This window comes from Melanostigma gelatinosum (assembly GCF_949748355.1).
Source record: "Melanostigma gelatinosum genome assembly, chromosome: 9".
In the NCBI taxonomy this organism is placed as follows: Eukaryota; Metazoa; Chordata; class Actinopteri; order Perciformes; family Zoarcidae; genus Melanostigma; species Melanostigma gelatinosum.
In genome coordinates, this window is record NC_136642.1 from 10,517,933 (window position 1) to 10,545,629 (window position 27,697).

The following is a 27,697-nucleotide window of genomic DNA, read 5'->3' on the forward strand; positions in this document are numbered from 1 at the left end:
TCATACCTCGCTCTCCAGGCTGGAGAAGTGGGCCGACCCTCGACGAGAGCACAGGCTCTTGGCTTTGAGTGGCAGGTGTGGGGAGTAGAACCTCCGTGGCTGTGGCACCGAGCACAGTCTCTGATACTGGAGTTTGGCACTGGCCGAAGCCTGTGCCTGGCCCTGGCCTACCATTCCTACCCCTGCTTGTGGTGAGACAGAGGATGAGGAGGGCGGAGGCGGGATGGGCATCGGTAGGGAGGTGGGAGACATGGACGGCTGGGGTGGCGACGGTGAGGGCTGAGGTGGATGCTCTGTGGGCTGTGTGCTGAGGCTGAGGTTAGATTGGCTGCCTGATTTGGCCTGACTGGGATCTGGTTTCGGGGGCAGAGGCTTGGGACGAGAGCCACCGCTGAAGCTGTGGCAGTGGGGGATCAGCTCTTCCTGGCTATGGGAAAGTGCCGTGGCTCCTCTCTTGGAGTGGGAGGTGTGCGAGCGGCTGTGGGGATGTGGGTAAGGATGGGGTTGGGGGTAAAGGCTGCAGGAACATATGGTAGCCCGTCCTGCTTCTTCCCCTCTGTTTCTAGCTCGTCCCTTGCGCTTTCCTCCTCCACTCTTCCACTTTTTCTCTCCCTTCACAGGGATCTTGTCCATAGACCAGTACCTCCGAGGTGGGGGGAAGGCTGCGGGGGGTGGCGGCCACTGTGAGCCGAGCCCTCCACTCCCTCCCCCTGAGCCCCAACCTACTCCTGGTCCTGAACCCCAGAAATCAGCACCAATCCATCCCTCAGCCCGAGTTCCTACTAAGGAATCATCCCGACTGTTGATACTGCCCCCTTTCTCTCTCGATGGGTAGGTGCCAAAGAACCAGCCTCCTCCCCCTATGCCCCCTATCCCCGTGCTGCTTCCCCCTGGACCTCCTTCCCAGTATCTTTCAAAACGACCAAACTCCCCTGACGAGCCCTCATCTGAATAACTGTCCTCTGCCCTGGCCCTGTCCCTCTCTGACTCAGACACTGCCCGCCTACCTGCTCTCCTTCCCCTATCCCCCACCCGCTCCCGCCCTCTCTCCCTTTCTTCCTCTTCCTCATCATCATTATCATTGTCATCCTCAGAGTCCCACTCTGGGAAGGAAAGCCCTTCTCTTGTCGGTGCTTTCTCTTTTTCATAATGCATTAACAAAGGACGCCGCTCTCCGACTCTCCCACTGTCATCTATCCCACCACTTCTTCTCCGCTTGGAGGATGGAAGGAGTGGGTGAAGGGAGGTTGGAGGAATATTAGAATCATCACCTCTTCCATTCACCCAAAATTTCACAGATGCAGGAAGTTTGTTGAGGTTAGGGTAACGCTTATTGTGGATACGATGTCTCGAATGAGGGCGTGAGGATTTGGGACGCCGCTCCCTGCTTCTGCTGCTGTCCTCCTGTTCCCTATCATTGCCTTCATCTCCTTCTCTCCTTACTCTCTCCCTCTCTCCTTCCCATGAATCCCGTCCCTTCTCCCCAAATGTGCTCCGATACTGCGCAGAAAAGGAGTAGTCTTGTATTCCTCCTTCCCTCTCTCCTTCTACCTCCCCTTCCCTCTCTGGCTCTACATCTCCCTCTTCTGGCTCAGAGCGTCTTCCCCCAATTGATTTCTTCCTTTTCTTTGTCTTAAGCTCCTTTTTCTTCTTCTTTTTTACCTTTCGCCGCTTCCTTTCTCTCTCTCGCTCTCTTTCCCTTTCTTCCCTCTTTTTCCTCTTTTTGTTCTTTTTCTTCTTCTTCTTCTCTTTCTCCTTCTCTTTTCTCCTCTTCTTTTCCCTTTTTTGCCTCTCAGCATCTCCACCCTCTCCACTCCTCTCTCTCTCACTCCAGCTTGCCCACCACTCTTGGAGCTGAGAGAGTTGGCTTCCCCCTCTCTCCCTCTCTCGTTCCCTTTCTCTGTCACCCCAGGATGTGCGTGGTTTCCTGGGGGGTATGGGTGGCGGCAGGCGTCCATGGCTGAAGGAACGAGGCCGAATGATTGAGCGTTCCCTCTCCCTCCCTCTGCCAAGAAGGAGGCTTGACTCTTCTGTCAGCTCCTCATCGTCATCATCATCCTCTCCATCTATTCCTCCAGTTCTGTCCCGTGTGCTCCTAGAGGAGCTGTAAGAGTAGGTGGGAGAGGTGGAGCGCGAAGATGAGGCAGATGAGGACGAAGATGTGGATGAGGTGGTCGACGAAGAGGAGGAGGATGTATAGTGCAAAGATGCAGAGGGCGAAGGAGGGGTGTAAGAGGGGCTGAGGGGTACTGGCACAGGAAGTGAGAGCGGGGGAGAGAGGGGGCGTGCCCTCCTCCCTCCTCCCTCTCTCACTCCATCTCGTGCTCCTCCCCTCTGCCCCAGTGGCAGAATGTTCTCATACAGTGGCCCTCCAGGCTCTTTGGGCTTCTTGGGCCTACGCTTCCTCCAGAAGGATGATGGGAGAGGGGGAGAGGGGTGTGGCAGCGGGGGTGTAGGGGGCAGAGGGGCCTGACTCTTAGGCGTCAATCTCGGAGTGCCCAGAGGTTTAATGGCCCCTTTCCCCTGACCTCCGCTGCCACCTCCCACCACCCTCTTCCCCACCCCGTGGTCCATGCCCTTCTCTGAATAGAAGGCCACACTGGCTGGAGGGGGTTGGGGGTGGCCCCTGGGCATAGTCTTGGGGGTCTGGGACCCTGCCTGCTGCTCAATGCAGGGCCCCAGTCCCTCAGGGTCAATGGGACCATAGTATCTCTTATAGCTGTCAAGTCCCCCACCCCCTCCAGCAGTTGGAGCCCAGTTTGGTGGGACTTTCTGAGCAAAGGGTCCCATGTCAGTGATGGCCCCCCTTACAGCCATTGGGTTGGTGGCTGTAGCAGATTTGGGCAGCCTCCAGCGATCCACCACAGCCAGTCTGCGGTCTGGCCGGGGCAGGAAGCTGGAGCAAGGGAGGGGTGCACCAGCAATGGGGGTGTTGGAGGGACCCAGTGCTGTCCCAGAATGCACCACGGTGGGAGGTGAGCCCGGTAGAGGTGTTTTGTAGACGGGCTGCGGTTGCTGCTGTTGCGGTGGTTGCTGCTGTTGCGCCATGGCAATGACTGGATTGGTCATAGATGTTGAGACAGCATGTGGCTGGGACGGAACTGTGACCATCGTGTGATGATGAGTGGGCAAAGATTTAGTTCCACCTGGTGCTGTTTCATCCTCAAAGCTACAGCAGCTATACATGCCCTGAGAAAAAGAGAGCACAAGAGAGAGTCCGAGTTTATTAACGAAGTTAAATAAAATAAACTGTATTTCCTGAAATAAGAAATGTAATTAATTAAATGTCATTGTATTACTGTATGTACATGAGAGAGAGCAACAGAGAAAGAGGAGAGAGATGAAAATATTAAAACAGAAACCTAAGTAGATTCAGTTTTCAAAAGAAAGAAAAGATTGCTATTTTTCAGATAAACATCCAATCCTATTCATAGTACAGTTGTGCATTGTTTGGTTAATGGAATTGCATACATAAATGCAGAAATTACAACCATAGTGGTGAAAAACGACAAATTATTATCAGTGAAGCCACAATAATCACATGCACATGGTGTGGGCTGCTTCTGTCAAGGTCACTGTCAAAGGAAGAGGATATCCAGGGTGTGAGCGGAATTGAATTTCAATTAATCTCCCGAATTGACTGAGTGGAATTGAATTGATCCTGGACCTCACACTTTCTAACACTCACACTCAGTAACAGATAAGGGCACACACAGGCATGAACACACATGTTCTCACACAGTGTTTGCACATTTCCAGTCCAACCATGTTGTCCTGGTACAGAGTAGGATAGTTTTAGAGCACTATATTGTAGAAACACCCGGTTGTCAACGCAAAAAAAAGGGATTGGATCGGTTAAAAGTTAAACATTAGCAGCGGATATTTGGATATACAACTTTACTAAAACACTGAACAGAATGTCTGCAAATCTCAACAAAAAAAAAGTAAAAACACACACACACACACACACAAAGACAAAGACAAAGACAAAAACACTTACCCTGCTGATTGCCAAGAGAAAGTCCAATTTGCCAGAACTGGTGGCCATGCAGTGGCGAAGCTTCCAATAGACCAAATGTTCCCAGGCAAACACCAGCAAGCTGAGGCCCATAGCCACCAGCAGCATGTAGAAGACCCCAGCCATGTTGTCTATATCCAGTTTACTGCTCATCACCTCAATTTTGTCATTATGGCAGATACCCGATAGCCAGAGGCGCTCCAGCATCTCAATCTCATCTGGAAAGGGGGGGGGGGGGGGGGCGGGGTATAAGGAAGAGAAGCAGGAAAAGGGAAATGGATGAGTTTAAAAGTAGAGGGTAAAAGAAGAGAGACAATGTGGAGAGAGTAGCAGAGGATCGAAATGCACAATCAAAATATAAAGTAAAGTAAGACAGTACAAGACAAGACACGTAGGGGATAAGAGAAGAGAGAGGGGATCATGTTAGATACAAGAATAATTATGGCTGGGGGGGTCTAGGGGCTATTTCAAGGTAGAGACAGACAGAAAGACGGATAGGGACAGGGGCAATAGATAGTGACAGGAGCCACACAGGGAGACAGAAAGGCTAATAATAAGCACTAAAGTACAGGTGTACGGTATTGCTTGCTGCTTTCCCATTATCCAATGTGACTTCTCAATGTCAGAGGTCAGTCCACAAAAAGCAGCACTGTGTCCAAAGTAACAAAGAGGAAGGAGCCTGAGACAGAGAGAGAGAGTCCAAAACAATAAAGTAGCACTGAGAAGTAAAATGGCACAGACAACCTAATCTCAACGTTGTATCCCAGAGTAAATGAGGAGAGGAGAAAGGGAGACCAGGAGCCACAGTGAGATGGTTGGATAGGTTGACCAAGCATGGAAGAGAGGGAGAGAGGTAATGAGAGAGTTGGGAAGAATGTCTCACAAAAAGAGAGAGGGCGCAGCATTCTCTCTCTGTCCACGAACGCATCAGGGGAAATGAGACAGACAGAGACACAGAGAGAGTTAGAGGGAGCTGGAACAAGGGAAGCAGAGATGGAGGACGAGAGGCTGAGATTGTGTCATTATGACAAACAGCGGGAACACTCCTCAGTTTGGAGAGGATGAGTGGAGAGAAAGTGGCAAAAATTTGACGAGAGAGAGAGAGAGAGAGACGATGAGAAGGGACAGAGACAGAGGCAGAGGGAGAAGATCATAATCATTTAATTGTGCTGGAGGGATGGTCAGAATCTCCATCAAGGTGCTAAGCTCTGGGGTATTCAAGATTCCACTCTGTTAAACTACCAGGAACCAGCCAAGACCACTTTACCCACCACTCTGCCTTTTCTTGTATGATCTCACTGGCCTACCGAATCCGAGCTGCCCTGTTAAACCTGTGATTGGCTGCGCGGGCTGCTGGTGTAACCATAGTAATGCCAGAAGATGCAGGGTATGATTCATGATGGAATTAAAGAGCCGTATTCTCCAAAATAACTCATAATGACAGAATGTTTCACGAACACCAATAGAAGATGAGCAGCACTGCAATTACCAGGTCTGCAGGTTGCATTTGATTGCATATTAAAGTGTCTGAGCTATTTTTAAATAAAACTGCTAAAGCAGGGTTAAAAAGCTGACAAGTCAAGCGTCCACTCGCAACACTACACTGCTCTGCGAAAACTCAAGCTTTAACTTTTCATTTGTGCCATCATTAGCCGTGCTTGCGTAGCGTAGATGAAGCCGACCTAGTCATCTGTATGATCTGGCTAATGTGTCTCCTGTAGAACATCATTAGCCAATCAGCCGTGGCCTCCAGCTACAGCAACAGATGGACACAGTGCTACTGCAGCCCACTGGCAGACTCAGGTAACAACTCCCTGTCTCACATTCATTCACACAAACACACACTCCAAGACACAAAGGTCTGTTTTTAAGTCCGGAGCATAGCCCCATTGAAGAGGATTTAGCGGTGTCATTGACCTTCAGTAGCAGCTGTGTGTCCAAACAGGAGTCTGATGTGAAAACAGCAAGTGTCTTAGTGAAGGGAACAGACAAACAGGTACTCTCATGTCTGTCCTCCACTCCACAAGACCCAGTCGAATCCTTTCTCTAAGCTCTAAGTCTCATCTCCTGGCTTTCCTGCCATTTGACTTCCAGTGATTCATCTTGTGCTTCTTCGTCTCCCTCTTTCACAATCTGACTCTTTCTCACCCTGCCGGTTTCTTCCCTCCCTTAGGCCTTTGTGATGGCAGTTGTCTCTACCTCTCAGTCGCAGCCAGCTCAGTCCTGCCAAATCTGACAGGTGTGTCAAATCCACACTCCACCTCTGTTGTTTCTGGCAGGTCAGGTCAGGTAGAGCTGGCTCACTGCAAGCACAGAGCTGGCATCTACCACAAATACATTATTTAACAAAGGAAACTGTATGTGTGTGTCTGTGTGTGTATGCTGATGTGAAAGTGCCTGCATGCATGCTTGCATTTTGCCAGATATGGCATGATGCCAGACATGTCCAGAGATGCTGAGCTCAACAGTTGTTGAGCAGTAAACCATGACCCGTATAATCCCGTGCTTTTATCATAACATGACAAACCTCTCGCCATTCATTGCAAGATTTCTGAAAAGCAACAACACCCTTCCAGCCAAGAACTGCAAACCCATATTCTCAATATTTCGAAATATCTACTCACTGAATAATATATTCTAGGACTCAAAATCCTGATACCATGCAAAAAAATAGAAGTGGATCTGATAAGAAGGAAAAGGCAAACCTTGCCACTCAGCAGTTTTGCCTTTATCACGATACAAGCTGTAGTGCGATCAATGGTCCTTCTCTAAAGCCGTGGTATGAATCACCAGAGGCACTACACTCACACAATACACTCACAGCGTTGACAAAGCAGTGGCGGACTCTTCTCTCGTGCCCCTCTAATGCTGTTGTAAAATGATATGATTCAACATGGCATGGTACATAATGATGCAACACTGTGACATGATTTAGCTCGGCTGAAGGTGTGATGCCGAGTCCTTGAGCCGCAGGGCGATTGTTGAGATGCAGCCTTTGAGGGCACGCTGAATGTGAGCCCCCCTCCCTCTACATCAAAGCAAACGAATCCTCTTCCTTAGTAATCCACGGCAATAATGCCTGCCTACAACTTGAACCCTCGGCATCCAACGCCAGCCTGTAGCTATCCATCCAGCACACACAGCTGATGTTAAGGGCTTTTGCTACACAGAACAGAAGCAAGGACAAGGGAATGTGCCACGAATTAAAAGAAACAACAGACATAGCATGTCAAGGCTGTCTGGGCTCTCTGTTTTCTTGCACACACACACACACACACACACACACACACACACACACCCTTGTCCAGGTCCAACTATTCAGCTCCAGACGCCGTTCTTATTTAATAGATCTTGGCACCAAATTGGCATTGTCAGTGTGTAAGCATACTGAAGTGTCCGTGTGCCAGAAACAGCTAAAGGGCTTTGTCCGCCACGCCATAAGCAAAGCTGATTTAAAACACAAGGAAAAGCCAAACAAGCAGCAGCCGATTGAGACACTAAATGCGTGTGGCGGACTGTGTAAAATGACAATCAAGAATTAGTGTACTGACAACTATTGCTAAAAACAGATTCTGTCTGTCAAAAACAAGCAACCGTCCTCGCATTAGTTTTATCCTAGACACAAGTGTATACAGCAGACAAACAGCATATTAATCATGCTCCCATATTTTTTAATAATCAATTATCTGATCTCTTTTATATATATATTTTTGCTTCAGTGCACTCGTTTCATGTTCAGGGTATTTTCAGGTGTTTCTCTTGGGTTATGTTTTTTTTTCACGTCCTGAGTCAGCTAATCTGTAATGAGTGTGAATCTGTCACCACACACGTTGTGATCATCTCTTTTTGCAACATTGACTCACACATGTAAATCCCAGTTGTTTTTTTTCCATTTATAAGCCCAGGCAGGAAGAAGGGAAAGAGAGTGAAAGTCTGATAGATTGAGAGGAGGGAAAACGGGGGAATCAAGTGATGTCTGCAATGTCTGCAACCAACAAATAATATTCCTCTTGCTCCCACCTCCACTTTTATTTCCTCTCCTTTCTAGTCGCCAATAAAGATACCTACAAACCTCTTAACAACCACCATCAGCGCCCTCATACACTCCATTATTCCCTCACAACTGAAGCACCTTACAGCCATCGCTCTCTCTACACCTTGTACTCCCCCCCATCCACTTCACAACATCCTCTCATTCATCTACCCCCTGTGTCCTCCATCCACCCCCCACCCTTGTGCTACTCTGTCGCTCGTTTCTCATTTTACCCGTAACCTTCCCTTTGCCCCTCCATTGTTCTAATTATTTTCCTCTCTTCCCTCCCCTCCCCATAGTTCTCACCATCTCCCACCAGCTGCAGAAGGGCCAGGTCAAGAGGACGTTTCCAGCGTGAGTTTTTGTGCAGGGCGATACCGTAGCCTGTGGTGGCAAAAACCTTCCCCGAGCCTATGGTCATCACCTTAGAAAAAGGACAATGTGGAGATATTAAAAAAGAAATAAAAAAAACTGACCAATAAACAAATATACATGACTCTAGTAAAAGTGTCTGCAATGGGTTAGTACTCACCTTACAACCTTCGTCCTTCCTGGCCATATAGTTCAATACTGCAGCATCATAAATAAAAGCATCCAGTTTCCTGTAAAGGGACCAAGGGAGAATTCATTCATCATTTAATGGGAGAGAGGGAGCGAGATGACGAGACAGGCAGGGGAGGAGGTATAAAGGTGGATCTCTGCGATGTACCTGGGAAGAGAGTTAGGGTGCAAAAATATACTGCAGACAGGCACACAGAATGATAGAGAGGCCATGAAAAGTTAAATCATAACAAGAAAAAGGGAAGATGGGTGGAATAGTAAAGCAGGCTTGGTGAACAGAGTGAAAACACAAGGAGAATAAAATAAGACAGAGATCAGGGAAAGATGTGTGAGTAAGAGGGAGCGGGAAGGTGGTGGCTGGGGAGGCGGAGGGGAGGAAGATGGGGATTTATACGGTGCGAAGATCGCAGTGACAGGGAGACAGAGAGGGGGGAAAGATTTACACACTTCTGGGGGAAAAGACATGGGAAAGAGCCAGTGAGTGATGAGTCTTATAAAGTTTAAATACAGACACACGGAGAAAGCACACTGGGAGGGGAAAGAATGGACCGAAAAAGAGTAAGAGAAAAGAGAGCAATGGTAAGATAAGAGGGCAGATGAGGCGTGAGAGGAAGGGAAAGATAAGCACGAAGGAAGAGAGTTTCTCATTTCTGTGCATGTTAACACAGAGTTATAATTGCGGTGTCAAGGCAACGGAGAGGGAGAAATGATGACAGAGGCTTAGGGTAAAGTAAACTGGGATTATTCAACACATGACGGGTGATAGAGATTCTCCTAGGAACTGAAGAGGGAAATGCTGCTTGCACTGTATGTGTTTTGTGTGCGTGTGTGGGTAAAGGTGGAGAGAAAGTAAAGGTGAGAGAATCTGTGCGGGGAAAGCAGGGAGTGTGACAAAAGATGTGAAATGTTCGTCAGAGTTGAAAAAAATGTCACTGTGTGTTATGGCCTGCTAGTGAGAGAGTGAGAACAAAGAAATCATGGAAAAGAATGGCAGCAGGTATGACTCCGCCAGAAACAAAGTCATGTAATAACCATGTTGGGTGATTTCTCATGGGTTGATGGAAATACAGCAAATACTGTCGGGTTTGTAGAATGGACCTTGTGGTGGGATTGTATGGTCAGCTGCTGTTTCAGCAAACATACAGTAGTCAAGAAATCCTATGTTGATGGTGAGTAGTCAGTATGGGTTTAAGACAACAGCAAACCATCTTCTTTGGACCATTTAGTAGCGCTGCATTTGCACGCACCTGCATCTGAATAGCAGCAGGGATTCATCCCATTTCAGCAGCCAATGCCATTTTTAAATAATTGTTATTAAACTAATCATGTCAAACCTTATGAGAACGTATTAAACAAATTTCATCTACGTATATGCATTACCACCTTTCATCACCTTGTACAGCGGAAAAATTATTTAAAAAATTTGTTGAGTTTGTTGAGATGAGGAGAAGATTTTTGTTTTGGAAACAATTATTTAAAGAGTATCTTGTAACCTTTATAGTAAGGTAAATCTGTTATGTAAATTAGGTATTTTGAAATGGATCAGTAATGGCATACACTGTACATTTTATGTCTCAATCAAACAACAATATAAGTTAATGTTGCCTGAGGAAAGCGTGAACAATTTTAACAACTTCCTTAATAAACTATAATTTGTCAAAGCATGTGGAGAAAGACAAAGATCTGGCAGGATACATGTAAATGTGAGGGAATGAAAATGCTTAAGTGGTAGCAGACAGACCCGGTCTTGAGGTTCAGTATGGCGTCCTCCACCCCTCTCTGGTTGTATTTGCCCATGTACTGGTGCATGTCTGGGTAGTTGGAGCGGATGTTTTTTTCTGTGCTCCCATTGGGCACCGTGCCAAACTTCAGAGGTGGGTACTGCTCCTCGGGATGCTGAAACTAGCGGAGCAAAGGGAGGCAAGGGAGGGAGACGGAAGGGGCATGAGACACACCAGGCTGTGCACCAATCTGTCTGACCTATTTCTGTCCACTTTCCAGACTAACTTACAACACTCTGTGCACAGTCATATCTTTGAAAAGAGAGCAGTGTTTGGACTTAAAGTAGCATTTACAACTGTCTTTAAAGTATTCGAGAACTGCGGTAATTGAGTTACAGAAAATGAGATTTTATTCATTTCTAAATTCCTGTGCTTTAATCAATTTAACATTCAAATGCACAGGATTTGGCTCAATCTAAGACTTTAATACTCCTTCTGCTCTCCCTACTTAATCAGTATTCAAGCAATGAGGTACCTTCTTGTCCGAGAGGCCAGACACTGTGTCAATGTACTCCTCCTGGATCATGAAGGCAGCCAGGTTAGCAGTGTAGGAGGCCAGAAAGATGACAGCAAAGAAAGCCCAGATCAGCACCATGATTTTGCTGGTGGTTCCTCTGGGGTTCTCCACTGGCACGGAGTTGTTGAAGACAATAGCCCACAAAAGCCATACAGACTTTCCTATGGTGAAAGTAGACCCTCCAGCCTCTGTCCAAAATGATGACGAGTTAAAAAGAGAGAGGGAGAAGAAAGAGAGTGTAATGAGTGGTTGATACAATAACTTTTTTCTACAACAGCAATCCAGCCGCACAATAGAGTATTCAGTAGCATCAGACTGCAGATGAAGCAGCTGATTTGAATTAAACTTCCCCTAATGATCTGTAAAATAGGTTTACTGTGTATTAAAATACCGAGCGGGCTTTTTGACAGCGAAGCTCAAAGGCGGTGACTATATGCTTCGAGGATGGCAGCTTTCAATTCAGCTGCTACGTGATCTTACAAATGATTAAACCACACGGTGCAAATCCCCATTCAAAGGGCTCAAACACTTCCTTTATACGACAGGAGTAAAGGAGGAAGGAAGGAGAGAGAGGAGGGTGAAAGAGAGGGATATATGGGAGGATGACAGAGAGGTAAAATTATGGAGAGCACAGCAATGATGCAGTAAAATAGACAAGTCGGGTTGGGTCTTGGACCGAGGCATCAGGCATACTGAATATCACAGGGGTACAAACTATGCTCTTGAATAATAAATGGCTGTTTCAATATCGAGAATACTTGGATGCAGTTCAACATACTGTAGGTATAATTTCCTCTTCCCCACACTCGCAGTTAAGGATTCAGGGCAGCAGAGTCAAAATGTCACTCGGTTCATTCTGAATGTGACAACTGACCAAAAAAAAAGTTAATTATCACGCTATAATTATAATTTTGACTTTGATCTCTTTTAACCACATTCCAGGAATGTGCTCAATGTTTGTCCATTTGATCCATGCGGCAAAAGCAATGAAGACCCATCCATCAGACTGGGTGAGATCCATCACTCACTCTTGCCATTCTGGAGACTGCGGTTGTAGCCCACAGGGCTGAAGAACTCAAAGATGAAGACGGTCACAGCCACTACGGTCAGGCACATGACGAACATCATCACCCACACCGCTGGACTGTAGGGCTCTTTGTACGGAAACAAGAGAAGATTCAAATCAACACATAACATAAGGGCGGTTTTGAGCTGCATTATTAAATTATCATGATTACTATCAATAGAAGGGACAATAAAGTTCCATAAACCTGGCACATTGTGTGCTATAGACACAGAGATGAGCCTTGTTGTATGTAGAGAAAATAGAAACCATTGGAGAAAACAAATTCTCCAGAAGTCCATAAACACTGTTTTTCTTTTAACAATCACCTCAATGCAGTCTATATGCCAATAACTGCTCTCCCACTGGAGCCTTGAGTCTGCTGACGGAGTGAAACTACAAGTTGGGAAGACACAAGCAGCTAAGAAAAAGTAACGGCTAATCTAGATGTAAGGCCCAGCAGCCAAAGGCCGAGGCTCTTTGTGCAAACTCAACACTTTACGATTCGATTTGATTCTGTACATCAGCTATAGGCGCCACACATACAACACAGCCTCTTACCTAAGAAAGCGGAGGGTGATACAGTTCCGTTGCTTCGGGAGACCATGACACTTATCCCCGTCTCCACAAAGGGGACAGAGAAATCCACGACCTCTGACCTCTCCTCATTGATAGTCAGCGAGCCAATGGCCATGTCGGCCCGCTTGTATACCACCTAAACGGGACCAGAGAGAAATCTAATTATGGGTAATTCCTGTGGCGGGGACAGAAAGACAAAGACAATCTTTCACAGTCCACTAAGGTTTATTTCCAGGTGAGATGGTGACATTTCTGCACCCTGACCCTTTGTACATCCTCAAATGTGTCTGCATGAGAAAGGCCAAGAATTCAATCTGGTACAAATACTGAACACTTGTCTCTTGTGCATCTCTTTAGCATAGAAAATGAGCTCGGGCCCTTCTCCTCCCTGCCACCATCTAGAAAAACCTGAAAACCGCTGTGTCTGCTGATTGTACAAGTGAAATGTTAATCGACATTAGACATGGCACATCCGCTCTTCAGAGCAAATCAGCAGAAAAATGAAGCGAAGCAGAAAGCCAAGCACCTCCCTGTCTCAACTTTGCCAAGTCTCTGGATTACCTGATCAAAGACTGGCAGGCTTTGGAACATGTGATCAAAAGACAGACCTGAGTTTTAGAAAACAAAACTCAAGTGGCCTTTTGCATGTGAAAATAGATTCGACAGACAGCTCTGGCTCACGTTATTGATGATCGAGCAGGAGAGCGCAGTGGAACTGTTTTGGAGCCCGTGACAACTGACGTTTGGCAAGTTCCCTCTGGGACAAAGATAGAAACAGCGGGCCGCTTCAATGAAACATCAGCCCCCCCGTATCGATCTCAGTACGTGTATGACCATGTGTGCGCGCTTGTTTGTTTGTGTGTGCCTGTTTGTTTTTTTTCTGTCAAGGACTAATCACAACTAGCCAGTGGGTGTCTGACAACGTGTGAGTCTTTGTGCTTCTATGTGTCTCTGCAGATCTTCTGGGGAAGTGTTTGCAGGAGAGTGCGTGTTCGGCATATGTTAGCCACCATGCTTCTCAGTCCAATTTGTGTAGCTGTGCATTTGTTCCCCCCTCTATTACAGTGTTTGTGTCTACACATTTGTCTGTGTGTGTGTGTGTGTGTGTTTGTGTGTGTGTGCATGTAATAAATGGCAGCTGTCTGATTGCTGGCAGTGGTTAAGTGGCCATAACTCTCGCAGCGCTTGATGTGACATCGTGTTTGACTGGTCATCCAGGACACATGAGAATAGGCAGAGGAATGCTATGTGGCTTGTTGCAACACTAAAAATGCAACACAACATATGCAGAGGCACAAATATAAACTCACACACAAAGAAATTGCACAGACATACGCAAGTGACAAGGGATCAACATTGAGAACACATTGCTCAAAAAGGCAGACAAGCATAACCACCGGCACACACCGGCACAGACACACACACACACATACACGTACACATACACGCACACTAGCAAAGACTTGCCTCTCCAATCATGCCGTTCCAAACCCCTTCAATTTTCTTCCCATGTTTCCCATTGGTCACTAAGTAAAGGTCATAGGTGAAGCCGACAATCTTGGCCAATCTCTTGAGGATGTCAATGCAGAAGCCCTTGCAGCACTGCTTCATGGGAGCCACACCTTCATGGATGGCACTGTGAAGGAGTCACAAAGAGAACAAAAATAAGTAGAACATCTACGTAAAAGTGTCAAACAAAAAGCCGACTAAACTGCATCCTGGCTGATGTGAAATAGTGTGAAAGGACAGAGGAGGTATTTTGTGGCCCGGCATTTGGTGACAGGTTTGATCGACCAGTGTAGGATCGGTGCTGTCATCCCCTCAGAAGCTGATGAAACATAAAGCTCCACTGCGGTTATATCTGATTCCAGACTCCTGACTTCCAGACTCCTGATCCTCTGGAGAGCAGTCCGTTATTGATTATGGCCAGGGAGTGAAGAGACCACAGTTTTGATAGGTGATTGATGTCACCTCAATTGGATGGCATCATGAGAGCTTAGGAACTACATTCACAACACTGTTAAATACAGTAGAGAGGCTACTATTCTTTTTTCTCTTTGATTTCTCTGAATTTTCTTTCGTTTCATTACATTACCGCTTGTGAAAATGATAGTTTTCAGTTAAATCGTGGAATAAGTCAATATCATCAAATCCTACATAAAACACATCTTTGTCTTAAATCCCAAAATATTCAAACCTGGCATTAAGTGGTCGTCTGCAGGGCACTGAGTCCCGGATGCAGGTCCCGGATGCGGCATCTGCAAGCTCCACAATGACAAATGGCCTTTCCTCCAGCGTGACAACGCGCAGGTGCTGGGCATCGTCAGGTGGTTTCAGGAATGGCCCATAGCGGGACCAGGCTGGGTATCGAAGCCTCAGCACGCCGTTCTCCCACCAGCCTACCTGGGGGAACGGAGAAAAGTAAAACATTACAGAGAGGTGGAGCGCACAAACACATGCATTTCTATCACATTCAGTGAATACAGTCCACCTTTGTGTTACAGTAAGGACCACTATGGAAATACGTTTTATTAACTATTGGTGTTTTCATCCTGTCATTCTTCAACATTTCAATTTAATCTAATTTACTTCTTATTTGTAGTTGTTAATGTTTGTTGGATAGATCTGTTGTGTATGTTTTTTATGTTTTTTATGACACTCAAATACAAAATCTAATCCAATCAAATGAATATGCCCAAGATCTTCTCATGTAGACTGACATTTCAAGTTATTAAAACAACATTTTTCTTTTTCAAATATATGACAGAAATCAATTCACTTCACATATTTGGAAACAGGGTGGACTTGCTGTTCTGCAGTCTTTGACGAATAATCCAATGAAGCTGTTTCTGTGTGAGAGGGAAGGGATAAAGTGTCTAAAATCTGAAAGTAACCTGTTAAGAAGTTACCTTCTATTCTGTTTTGGGCAGTAACATCACTTACTAAGTTGTTTACAGTGATATGGTTACCCAACATTGGTAATTCCAAGTTGTGTCACCTGCGATATCTTCGAAGCCACAATTCTCAAATCATCGGGTTTTGTTCAAAGTTGGAGGCTGTGTGAACCCTGCAGCTTTACTCGAGGATGGGACTCATGCAGTGCTGTGTATAGCTACCAGAGCTCAGCGAGCTGTTGACGGTCAGTGAACGCCTCCTCATGCTGTCGGTTGGCTGAGTAACTCCATAAAATATAACCCATAACATTTGCATTTGAGTAAATGAAGTAATATAATGTTTCAATTATAAATTGATTCAAATGCATAACCTTATACATTGAGTTAGACACAGAGAGGGTAACACACACCACATTAACACCTACAACATTATACGGTCTCATACAAATGCCCAATAAACAGTGTATTAGACTTCATTTTGTCCTCCCTTGCATACTGAATCACCAAAATGACGATAGAGATGGATGAACATCTCTCTGACAGTCTCAATAAACACTGAATATAATAAACGTCATAAAGGTTGCATTTAATGCAGGACTATGGTACTGGTTTGAATTATATTGTACAGGTATTGGTCAAGGTAGTGTGCCCACTCGCTCTTTCTTTAGAACACCAGTCTCTAAATATTCATTGTTATGTGGGTTGGGAGCAATTACCTGAAACGTTTGTGCAAAGGCTACACTGATTGATGGGATTACAGTAGTTATCAAGATTTATTTATACTAGTCATTTACTTTAGTGTCAAATTTAGACATTGCCATGTAATTACATATAATGGCTTTGGGAAGGATGAAAGCGAGTAACTCTCCGATTCGTCCCTGCACAAACAATGGGACTGACTGAGGTAGCTGTGCAGAAATACACTTTTCTAACCTGCAGGCTTTTTAATAGGCTGGAGCCAAATTTGTATGTGACACGTTCTGGTCAAAAAGCATTTTTACACACTGAAATAGCACTTGTGCAGAGAGTAGACTCATGTCTACAGATGCCATTTCAACATGATTCTTAAACTCTGTCCGGGGATAATGTTGTGAGACCACATCGTTCTGTGTCCACTGTTGACCCAAAAATGTCAGTCAAGCATCCCTTTGGCTGTATCATTGTTTCCCCCTTCTTTTTGCATTGTTTATATGCTCTCTGGAAGTGTTGGATGCTAAAACTTTGCATTTTCAGACTTTTTAGCGCAACGCAAGGCAGAACCACACCACACCTTTTTTTGTTTTTTTGTGTTGTGAACCTTCCTCTTGTAACATCACTTGACACACGTCATGATCACCCGATAAAAGTCTCGTCAACTGTGACTGAGGCAACATACACAAAAGAAAGTGTGCACACACACTGTACACTCATGCACATAATACAGAAATCCATATGGATGCGCAGACACACACATACAAACATACATCTACATGTAAAATACTTTAGCAGGCCAGTGAAGTAACGCAAAGTTTGGCAGCTCCAATCAGCCTGCCTTTCAGTGTAAAGCCAGTGTAATAGCAGGGAGAGGAGGAGGTGGCAACAATGACAGTATTTCGACTGCACTTTGGCCGCAGCTCTGCATCAGACGTTCAATCAAAACACACTCAGGGAACACAGGCAGAAAAGAGATCGAGCCTACAGGAGAACACACTGCTCTCTGTCAGACAAATACCCAGAAAAATGCACACGCAAACGTCAGGAGAACAGCCAAAAAATACCACTTCAGACTTCTCAAATGGACGGGATTGAAGGCAGAGAAAGTATTCTGGTTTTGAGCAAATGTTTGAGGTGCCAGGGACCACGTTTAACGACAACCCTATCCTTTAGCAGCCATGAGTGGCGCTAATGCATGTTCATTAAATTACAGTAATATCCTTGAACATTTAGCTCCGTGTGCTGTATCCGCAGCTGAAACAAGCCACGCTAATGCTGGACAATCTTCAGTACTAGTCTGCAGTGTTTCAGTAAGCTAAGCTGGGTCCTCCCAGGCTAGGTAATGGTGCAGTCATTGTAAAGAGAACATTAAATATTCAGGGAGAGCCAACAGCGTGGATGTGCATAATAGGCAGATACGGGCGTCTTATCCTCATTGTGTGCGTGTGTGCAATAGTGCAATTGGGTTTATGCAAGAAGGGTGTAAGCATATGTGTGTAAGCATATGTGTGTAAGCATACGGTATGTGCCCTCATTTGTACACGCACACACATGTGGACGTCTGCATGCGAGTTCTAAGCGTGTGTGTGTGTGTGTGGGCGGGTTTCGTACCCTGGGTTTGCACAGAGTCCAAGGACCAGCGCAGGAGCTTCAAATTGAAAGGGATTTGAGATATATGGCAGGAGTCAGCATGTTACGACACGCTGAGACTGGACTCTGGTGGGCTGTTAAACCCAGCGGGAGGCTGAGAACCACTAATGTGTGTATTTATGCTTGCGTGTGTGTGGGTGCATCAGTATTTGTATTAGTGCAGTGTTTGTGATCATGTGCTGTTGCAGAGTGTATGTTCTGAGAGTACTGCGTGCGATTATGCATGTGCATGTGCAGTGTGGTGTCGAGGCGCTGGTGTGTGGTTGAGAAAATGAGCATCGCTCTCTCTTCTGACACTGATAAGGGTAAAATCCCGGCGTATTAAAGGGAAAACATCTCCAACAGGTGACAAGGCTTCGAATGAAGGATTTCTCAACAAACCTCAGCGTAATAGAATATGCATGACACACCAGGGGTACTGGTGCTTTAGACACGCACACAGTTATGTTGACAAGACACTCAAACACACAAAACAATGGTGGGTCTACAACCAGATGGTAACGACAGACAGCTAGACATCTTCAGCACTATTTACATCTGCATTTCATTTTACGGTAAAAAGAAACGGAAAACGCAGGCAGTGAAGAAGAGCAAAACAGCAACAATTGATCAGAGCAACATCAGAGCATTACTTTCAGTAAAATGACCAAGAATGAAATCTATGAGTAGAGGTGTATAACCGCAGGGCTGCAACTTACAGGTTCACATTTTTTAAGTCTGTCTAAATAGCATCTCGTATCCGTATGTACAGCACATTTAAAGACGAAAGACTTCTTACTCTCCATAGAGGTCGTGAAGCGTCTCCACCAACGATACAACAGATGAGGGACGGAACCCACAGCCCTCTTTCTACATAGATATGCATTACAAAATGTGACTAAAGCTACGTGAAGCTCAAACAGTCTCTGTTAAATCAAGTGGGTATCTTCCTGTCTTTTCATACTAAATTCCGCTTCACCTTAACGTAAAAATTTGTTTTATTGATTAACTGATCCATTACAATTTCCCAGAGGCCTTGGTGATGCTTGTTCTGTCAAACCAACAGTCCCACGATATTCAATTTGCAAATCCTCACATTTTATCAGCGAGACAGAATGTTTGTCATTTTTGCTGAATAAGTGACTTAAATGATTGATCAGTTATCAAAATTGGGACCATTAGACTTCTGTCAATTGTTTCTGCGCTTTGTGCACGTGTGTGTGTGCATTTTTGGTGTTGTGTGAGAGGAAATATCAGAGTTAGAGAGAGACAGCAGAAACTGAACAGGCACAGCAGGAGCACACAAAGCACGGTCAAATAGTCAGCAGCCAACTTTACATGAACATGAACCCATGTGACCTGACTGTTCTCACTGTCAGGTCTATGTCCCTATTTCAGATGCCAACGCAGCACAGATCTGCTCCTCCAGTTCACATGGAGAGTTTAAGACTCGCGAAACAATCAGCAAAAAACCTGCTCTGGGCTCAATTGCTAGGCCCTGTTGTCTTTGCGGTTGTTCACAGAGGACAAAATTACAGTTTCTCATGAATCCCAAGATTCAAACAGCTTGTGGAGACAACAAAATAGCAATCGCTCGAGTGTATCGCGTGATTCAACAGAAAGCATGCTCCTTTCTCTTCTCAAATGACACTCAGAGCACATGATTAGACTTAAAGAACTCATGTCATGTCCTTACATCTTCCCATCCACGTCCAGGTGTCCAGGAAATGACATCGAGGAAGGGGTTGGACAGGTAACCGTCACCGTTGAAGGAATAGTCTCGACCACCAAGTGTGATGTTGCCGAAATACCTGTACGGCAATGGATGTAAATGACAGAAAACACGTGATATTAGTAAATTAATTAACAAATTGTTTCGGGAGAAATGAGGAGGCAATAGATATCATAAGGTTGTTTTTGATGCAACAGTGAGCCTTCCCACTTGAAAATGAATCAAAGCACCTCTATGGTGACAGCAAGGGCTTGTCTGTTCATCAAATCGACAGGCAAATGATCAGACACACAGAATTGTCAGGATCTTTGAAGTCAAACAACTGCTGCTCTCTGCATCGCCTGTGAGCTCTGTAGTTTGTCTGATAATCACACAGGACAGACGTTCTAACTGTCTCCTCGTGTCATCTTGCTGCCATCAAAACACAAAAGCTTTTTTTTTTTCTTTTTACATGACAGACAGCCTCATATTGAGAGCAGCTTGTAGTTACAGACAGTGAACAGCAGGTAGCACTGCAAAAGATAAAATAAAATAAAAACAACTTGCTCCTCTGGTGTTGGACATAATTTGTAAACAAAGAAGGAAGCGTCCATCAATCATTTCCATTTAATTGCCGCACGGTCTGCGCGGTGCTTCATTTACAAAAATCACTGTAAATAAACTCATTAATTACATGTTTAGGTTATCACACTGACCAAATGTCTCGATACAACATCATGTGTGTGGTGTGCATGTGGAGCAAGGATGAATGGCGTTAAAAATGAACACGGATGAAAACCAGAACCACTTAGGCTACCTGTTAGAGTGTGCTGCTGCCTGTTTGCACAGCCTACAAGGAATATATTACAGCCAGCTCATTAATATACATGAGACATGGTCCACTTGCTACAGACGCTGGGGTAATTTTGCCAACTCACAACTACATGCACCAACAACATCTATTTTGCATGGATGATAGCCAACTCCAACTTCAGATATCCCCTCTGTGCCTGCTCTCTGACACTGAGGCTACCGACTCCACCCGTATACCTTCCAGCTCATTCTGGCGCTGAACCAACTCATTTCACAGAATACACCTGATGCTGTCTCACTATATTTTGTCCGGAGCCTGCCAACGGCCTTGTACGCCCCCCCCCCCCCCCCCGAACATGCATTTCTCTTCCTTCCCTCCTCACATTTTCCCTTTAGAGCTTCCCTCTTTCCTCTTAGCTCCCTCTCACCTCATCCTGCCCCGCAGTCTCTGGGTCTGATTGGCGTCCGTCATGCAGTTGGTGACAAAGTTCGGCCCACCCGTGGTTCCGTAATCCTTGCGCATGGCCACTGCCCCATGAGTCAGCACAGATACTCCCCGAGCAATCCTCCTGCGAGGTTCGTCCCTCCAGCCCTGGGGCCGCACGGCAAACAGAGCCCGAGGCAGGCTCTCCATGCTCAAACCTGAGAGAGCCGGCCCCACCGCGAACCACATGTGCGAGGCTCCGGCCTGACCGGCGGACCAGGCGGCTTTAAAGACCAGCTCAGCCTCCTCCTGGGAGCAGTACAGCAAACGTACCTGGAGGACAGTAGGAAGGCAGGGAGGGAATAGGGACGAGGGGAGACACACACACACATACACGCTAGTGAGATAAGGAGGGGACAGGGGAGACGTGGAGAGAGACAGAGGACGGTTGAATCAAGGGGAGAAAGATAGAGCTGGAGCAGAGGTGCACCTGAACGGGAGGGGAGGAGGTTGGATAGAAAAGGCCATATCGAGAAAAAACAAGACTGCCGGCGGAGGTAAGAGGAGAGATAGCGGTAAGCTGATGTGATGAGGTTCATGGGAGTTGGACGTATGATTCAGGGAGAGAAGCAGACACGCTAGAAAGAGGAGAGACAGCATGGCCGCATGTGATGAATGCTAACCAGGAGGTGCAGGAGGCAACAGGGGTCAATGCTTAATGAGCTTGGGCCTGATGAAACAAGATACAGTTATGAATAATGAAAATAGCAGTAAAACAAGAAAGGGAAAATGAAACAACTGTAAGTAGAGCAGAGAGATAGAGAGGTACAGGCGTGGAAGCCAGGGAGGGGGGGGGGGCAGTTAAAGACCAAACACACCTGAGGGAAAACTAAGGGGGAAGAGGCTAAACACTGACATATGTTATTAAAAGCAAGGTGGAGAAAAGACCTGGAGACAACAGGAGATAGTGGGTGATGCGGATAGAGGGAAGTCATCAAAGGTGGGAAGAGAGAAAAGTAACTCCTTGGAGAAAGCGGGGGGGGGGGGATGGTGAAGGAAAGCAAAGGATGACATATTTTGGTAAAATCCGGGCCTGGAGAGATATTTGCAAAAAACAGTGGAAGGGGGGTTGATGGAGTGTGGCTGGGGAGAAAGAGAGAAGAAAACATTAAAGAGAGTGAAAGACAACAGAGAAAGACAGCAGTGACAGTGGAGGAGCTCTCAGCTGAAAGTGCTGAGGTAAGGAGGGGTGAGGAGGGTGAGGAGGGGTGAGGAGGGTGAGGAGGGGGCAGCAATTGACCAAGGAGGGTTTTAAGGTGTGAGAGCTGAGCAGAAAGATGGAAAGGGGGGGGGGGACAAACACATAAGAAGAAACAAAGAATAAGAGCATTTAAATTAAAACAAATCGCACAGTGAAGAAAAGAGAAAACGGCAAATCAAAGGACAAAAAAGAAGAAGAAAACTGATCAATGGAAGGTGTGTGTGTGTTCAGGGAAACAGACTGAAAGCACATTTTGAGAACTGCACCTTCATTGGATTTTGAACTGTAATGGCTTGGCAAAACAATCCTGCCTGTATGCCAATAAACCTCCAGTGAATTAGGCAGGGAATGAGAGTGACAGAGGGGGGAGAGGAAGGAGGGAAGGAGGGAGAAAGAAGGCAACAGACTGAATTAGGGAGGGAAGGAGAGAATCAGAGTTATAAACAGACACACACAATATCTAAAGATGGGAAATGGAGAAAGAGAGGAACATACAGAGAGAGAGAGAGCAGAAGAAATACTGACAAGGCAGAAGCTGGAAGAGGAATGGAACAACAGATAGACAGTGAGAGATTTGAGTAGAAATTGACCCGGAGACCTGCATCAAGCCATCTACAATGTAGAGGACATTATATATGTGGCAGCGAGACAGAGAGTTAGAGAGAGAGAGAGAGAGAGCTAGGAATGCAAACATACACAGCATTACTAAGCAATTACAAGCTTTTATTAGCCCCGTGGTTGTAAAAAGCTCAAAGAAGGGAGTTTGTTGTGAAAAGTAAGAGGGTTAAAAAGCAAGCACTGCGTATAGGCAACCTGCTGCAGGCAGTATCTTATATTAACAGTGACACGAGCAGAGTGGAGTCTAAGGAATCCAATACAAACCCACACACTTACAGACACAAACACACACACACACACAGTCACGCACACACACGCAGAGCTGCAGTGGCCATGCTGGGACGTTAGCGATGACATTGAAACCCAGACGGTACCAAGCCAACTGGCTGTGGCCGGGTAGACATGCAGCAAGAAGGACAGACTGAAGGAATGAAAGCTAGCCACACAGAGATGGAGGTGAACAGGAAGGCAGCAAAGGAGAGTGAGGCAAAGAAAATGCACGAGGGGGGGGGGGGGGTAAGAACACACGGATGAGTGAAAAATTGAACAGGAGGATCATGGGGTCAAAGAGGAGGTTTAAGTGAGGATGATGGGGGGAGGTAAAGTAAGAGTGGAGTTAAAAAAAACAAGGAGCATGGGAGATTGGAAGCTGAAAGAAGGAAGGAAAGGAAGGGAAGAAGGAGCAAGTCACCGGGGTAGTAGAGGGAGCAGGCATGAAGGACTATAACACACTAGAGGTAAGCCAAAACCACGAGTCATTCTGGTCATCAATGAATCAACGTGAACTTGAAATGTAGCGTGAGTTTGTTCTTTTTGCATTCGAAATATCAAAGACAAAAATAGTAGACACAGTGTATATAGAGACAGACCTCAGAGTTGCCACGGATACCAACTAAGTCAAGTTAAATTTGGGGGGGGAAATGTGTATAACATAACGCACAAGACATCTCAAATATTTCCATTTATCGGAAGGGTGCAGCCATGAATATTTCACTCGGTGTCAACATCGTTTACAGATTCAATGAAGCGCTGGAACAAGCTGATGCTCAATACTACAGTGTGATGTGTGTGATACTGACAGACAGTCTGGAACAAGATGGGTTTTTTCCAACTTTAAAGCCACTTAAGTAGAAACAAGAAGGACACTGTAGGTTAAGTGGTTCACTTCTATCGCACATTGCACATAACTCTTTGAACAATGCCAGCCAGCAAATCAGACTGACTCGTGGTTCGTGTTGTACCGTTGAACTCTTTATGCCTTGGCAGATGGGAGGGGAAGAGAAGAACAGAGGGATAGAGGAGAGAGGGGAGAGAGAGATGTGGAGGGACAGAGGGAGAGACGAAGAAGGAAGGAAAAAGCTCGGAAGCCACCTGTGAGAAAGGGGGCCCCCAATGAGATTTGCAGCGCTTCCTCCCCTTTCCTCCCCCCTTTCCCCCCTCCCTCCCCCCTGTCTCACCTGCGCCTCGTTCTCCTTCAGCAGCCTGCGCGTGCGTGCCCCCCCAGGGTCGTCGGTCACGTTCAGGATCACCACACTCTTCTTCTCCCAGCCGATGAACGAGCCGTCGGTCAGGCCCTCCACCACAGACAGGAAGTCCTGGTAGCCGTGGTGACGCGTGCACACCACGGAAAAGGATGTCCAATCGTACTCCTCCAGCACCTCAAAGATGACCTCTAATTGGAGGGCAGTAGAGGAGCTGAACTGGAGAAAGATGGAACCTGATTCCTGATTTGGGAAAGAGAGCAGCACATTTGGTTTAAAATCTCACTGTAAAAGTCATCCTCTGCAGTTGTACTGTATCTAAAATTCTGCTGCACTACAACGAGTAAGTAACAGACAGTATTTTCACTACAAGGCCCTACGGGAGGGGGTGAGGACTAGGCGAGGGTACATCTTCAAAGAAAGTTCATCAAAGTGCTACAATTAAATTCCTCAAGAGTAAATGGTTAAAACAGTTCTTTGTAAGCACAAATGCAAAGCTTTTTGTTTCCCTTTTCCCCCCATTTGGTGGCGACATCCATGTGACATTAGTTTCTCTGGTGCACACACACACACACACACACACATATTCCCTCACACACACACACACACCCATGTCTTCTCATTGCCTCCCACCCAGGAACATCAGAGGCAGAGCGACAGGCCCAGTTGGTGCCATTTACAGATCAAACACTGCAGAGTTTCAGCAGATCAGCGACCCTGACCTTCAACTTCCCCTCCGTCCCACCGGCACTTGCCCAAACCTTTTCTTCACAGAGGAGATGCGCGACATTATGACATTGTAAGTTGTTATGGCAATGTAAGCAGCTCTCCTTTTATACTCTATTCATAGAGCTGTCAATCCATACTGCTTCCGTATACAGCACACACCTAATTAACATTGTTCCGGCGCTCGCATTTGGAGCAACACAATGACACTAGTAGGACATCTGTCCCCTTGTATTCCTCTGATTCGCTCCTCTTTCAGACTCTCTCCCCCCCCCCCCCCCACACACACACACAAGCTGCAAACACTTTACGCTCTTTACTCTCCCACCCCCATCCCGACCTCCCTCCTCCTACCTGTGGCATCCTCCCCAGCCCCGCTCCCCCTCCTACAGCCACTATGGGCAGTCCTGTTTGCGCAGAGACAAACTCCAGCATTGGGGCCAATGGACCCCAGGCCGTGCGAGGGGGCCTCTCCTCTTCATAAACCAGACCCTGCAGGGGCCGCGCCGCCAGCAGCTCACACAGCTGGGACAGCACCGTCTTAGGACTACTGTCATTCACCTGGGAGATGATAGAAGCCATGAAGACAGAGAGGAACATAGACAGAGGGGGGTAAGGACAGGGAGAGAAATATAGTTGACTAACCAGGGGAAGTGTGTCTTCACTTTGTGTTATTCATACGGAAAGTGTCTGTAGCATGCATGACATGTCTGGCTAACAATACAAACTGTGGTCAACGAGCAGAGCCAGACGCCCGCTCATTCAGCAGGGCCAACACAACGGCAGCAGTGTGTTGCTCATTCAGCTCAAAAAATGGGAGTGAGTATGAATAATGGATGGTCATTGTTATTCCCTTCCTTCAAGTAAGGCTGGATGAGCAGTAGGTAGAGGAGACAGTATCCAACCTGTAGCCAGATGACGTTAGCAGAGCCCCACTGGGTGACCACGCTCTCCCCCAGGGAGCCGTATACCCGGCCGAAGCCGGGGTAGAGCACCCTTCCCCCAGAGCCCGCCGCCGCCGCCGCCTCGGCCTGCACCGTAGCACCGGCGTGGATCACGGCGATGTTGAAGTTCATCATGGCCCCTGCATCACGTTCCCGCGGACTGGGCCGGAGCAGGAGGTGGGGGGAGCAGTCCACCAGACCTGCCCACTCTGCCAGGACCAATAGGAGAGAGAGAGTAGGTATCGCGACCATGGCAACCTGCCGAGGGGGGGAGGCAGATATGTATCGCACTAAGAGAGGGTGCCTGAAAGAATGAGAGACAGCAAAGAGTAGAAACAGAAGTGGAAGAAGAAGAGACAGATAGACTTTTAGCATCCAGTACAGACAACATCAAATCAACGCAGGAAAAGCAGGAGGTGTGGACAGAGAGAGAGGGAAGGAGTGAAGGAAGAGAGAGAGAAAGAAACTGATCAGATGTTGCGTGCAGGCAAGATGGAGTAATGAATTCTGAATCCAATCATGGGGTAATAAAAGTTAGCTTTGGCTGGAGAAAATGCTGGACGAGGAATATGGAATGCAGCGGGGGAGAAAAACAATAGAGGGAAGGAAAAGAGAGAGAGAGAGAAGATGAAATGGGTGCTGTTTAGGCTGCAGGCTGAGAAGGAACAATATGAGGAAAAATAGAAACTTGCCATTCGAGGGGAGGAGGGTGAGAGGGAGCAGAAGGAGACAAAGATGGGGGCGGAGGTGGTTATTGTGCTGCATGAATGATAACAACAATTAACTGTAAACACACTTGCCCTCACACAGCTGCATGCACGCACAGACAAATGCATGCAAGCGTTTGCATGTGCAGACGCACTGGCAAGATAATTGCATGATGGCTACGCTACGCCCGCAGAGCAGCTTAATGATAGAGAGATATGAGGGTTAATGCAGTGAGCATACACACACACACACACAAACAACCACATGGAAAGATAATGACTACCTGAGAGATAGCAGGGTTAATATGTGAGCACACAGACACGAAAACACATCACATCATTTTCAATTTACTTCTGGTGCCAACTGCCCTCCCTTCCTTTCTCCATTTCCTTCTCACTTTCTCCCCGCTCCCTCTAGTGCTCCGTCTTTTCATATTCCCCGTCTCTTCTCCCTATTTCCATGGCTTCAGGTACCAAACACAATTGCATTGATTAACAGGGGCCTCCCTCCAAAGTCACTCTCCCTCCCTGTGCCTCTATTTCCCCTCTCCTCCTCTCTGTGTCTTTCGCTCGGTCTTCTTCTGACTCTCCGCTCTGTGTCACAGACTGACGATTTCGCCGACCCTGATCAGGCTTTCGGATAGAAAAAACGAAAAGCAGCAAAGAGAAGAAGACAAAAGAAAGAAGTAGAAAAAGTAACTGGAGGCATGAGAGAAGGGGAGCAAAGAAATGAGAATGCTGTGAAAGGTACTGTAAATACGGGGCACATGACTCAGGGACTGAGTGATTGATCGAGGGAAGGAGGCCAGGTTTAAGAGGAGATGACAAGGAGAAAGGGAGGACAAAGTGTAGCGGGATGGTGGAGGTGGCGTAAAATATGTGAGGAGAATAGCAGGAAAATAAATATTGATTACTGGGATGTGTATACGTGTATGGCCAAAACAAATGTGCCAAACATCCTGTTTTGAGTGACAGCGCGCTGTGTGTGTGTGTGTGTGTGTGTGGTGGGGAGTTACAGAGAAAGAAGGAGAGAGGGGTGGAATGAGATGGAATGAGAGGGAGGCGGAGAGTTTTGGGTAAGAAAATGAGATGGAGGTGTGGAGATATAGGGAGAGACAGACCTGTTAGTAGGAGAGAGGCAAAAGGAGAATAGTAATGAAGGGGAGAGGGAGAAAAACAGGGCTTTGTAGTTTTTTTGTTGTTGTTTTCTTTAAGGCGAAGAAGATGTGACAGAGAAGAATGGG

The 27,697-nt window shown here is 46.5% G+C and overlaps 1 protein-coding gene across 1 annotated transcript; it reads right to left on the reverse strand.

Moving 5' to 3' along the window:
• On the reverse strand, window positions 1–25,998 carry grin2db (glutamate receptor, ionotropic, N-methyl D-aspartate 2D, b; the record flags this gene model as incomplete). The annotated part of the gene is made up of 15 exons (XM_079274742.1): window positions 1–3,189; window positions 4,001–4,236; window positions 8,358–8,475; window positions 8,584–8,653; window positions 10,354–10,514; window positions 10,869–11,098; window positions 11,939–12,064; window positions 12,535–12,688; window positions 14,020–14,188; window positions 14,750–14,955; window positions 19,465–19,579; window positions 20,721–21,049; window positions 24,053–24,319; window positions 25,157–25,363; window positions 25,708–25,998. The coding sequence occupies 15 exons, from the start codon at window positions 25,996–25,998 to the stop codon at window positions 1–3; spliced, it is 5,868 nt and encodes a 1,955-aa protein (XP_079130868.1).
• Window positions 25,999–27,697: the final 1,699 nt, after the last annotated feature.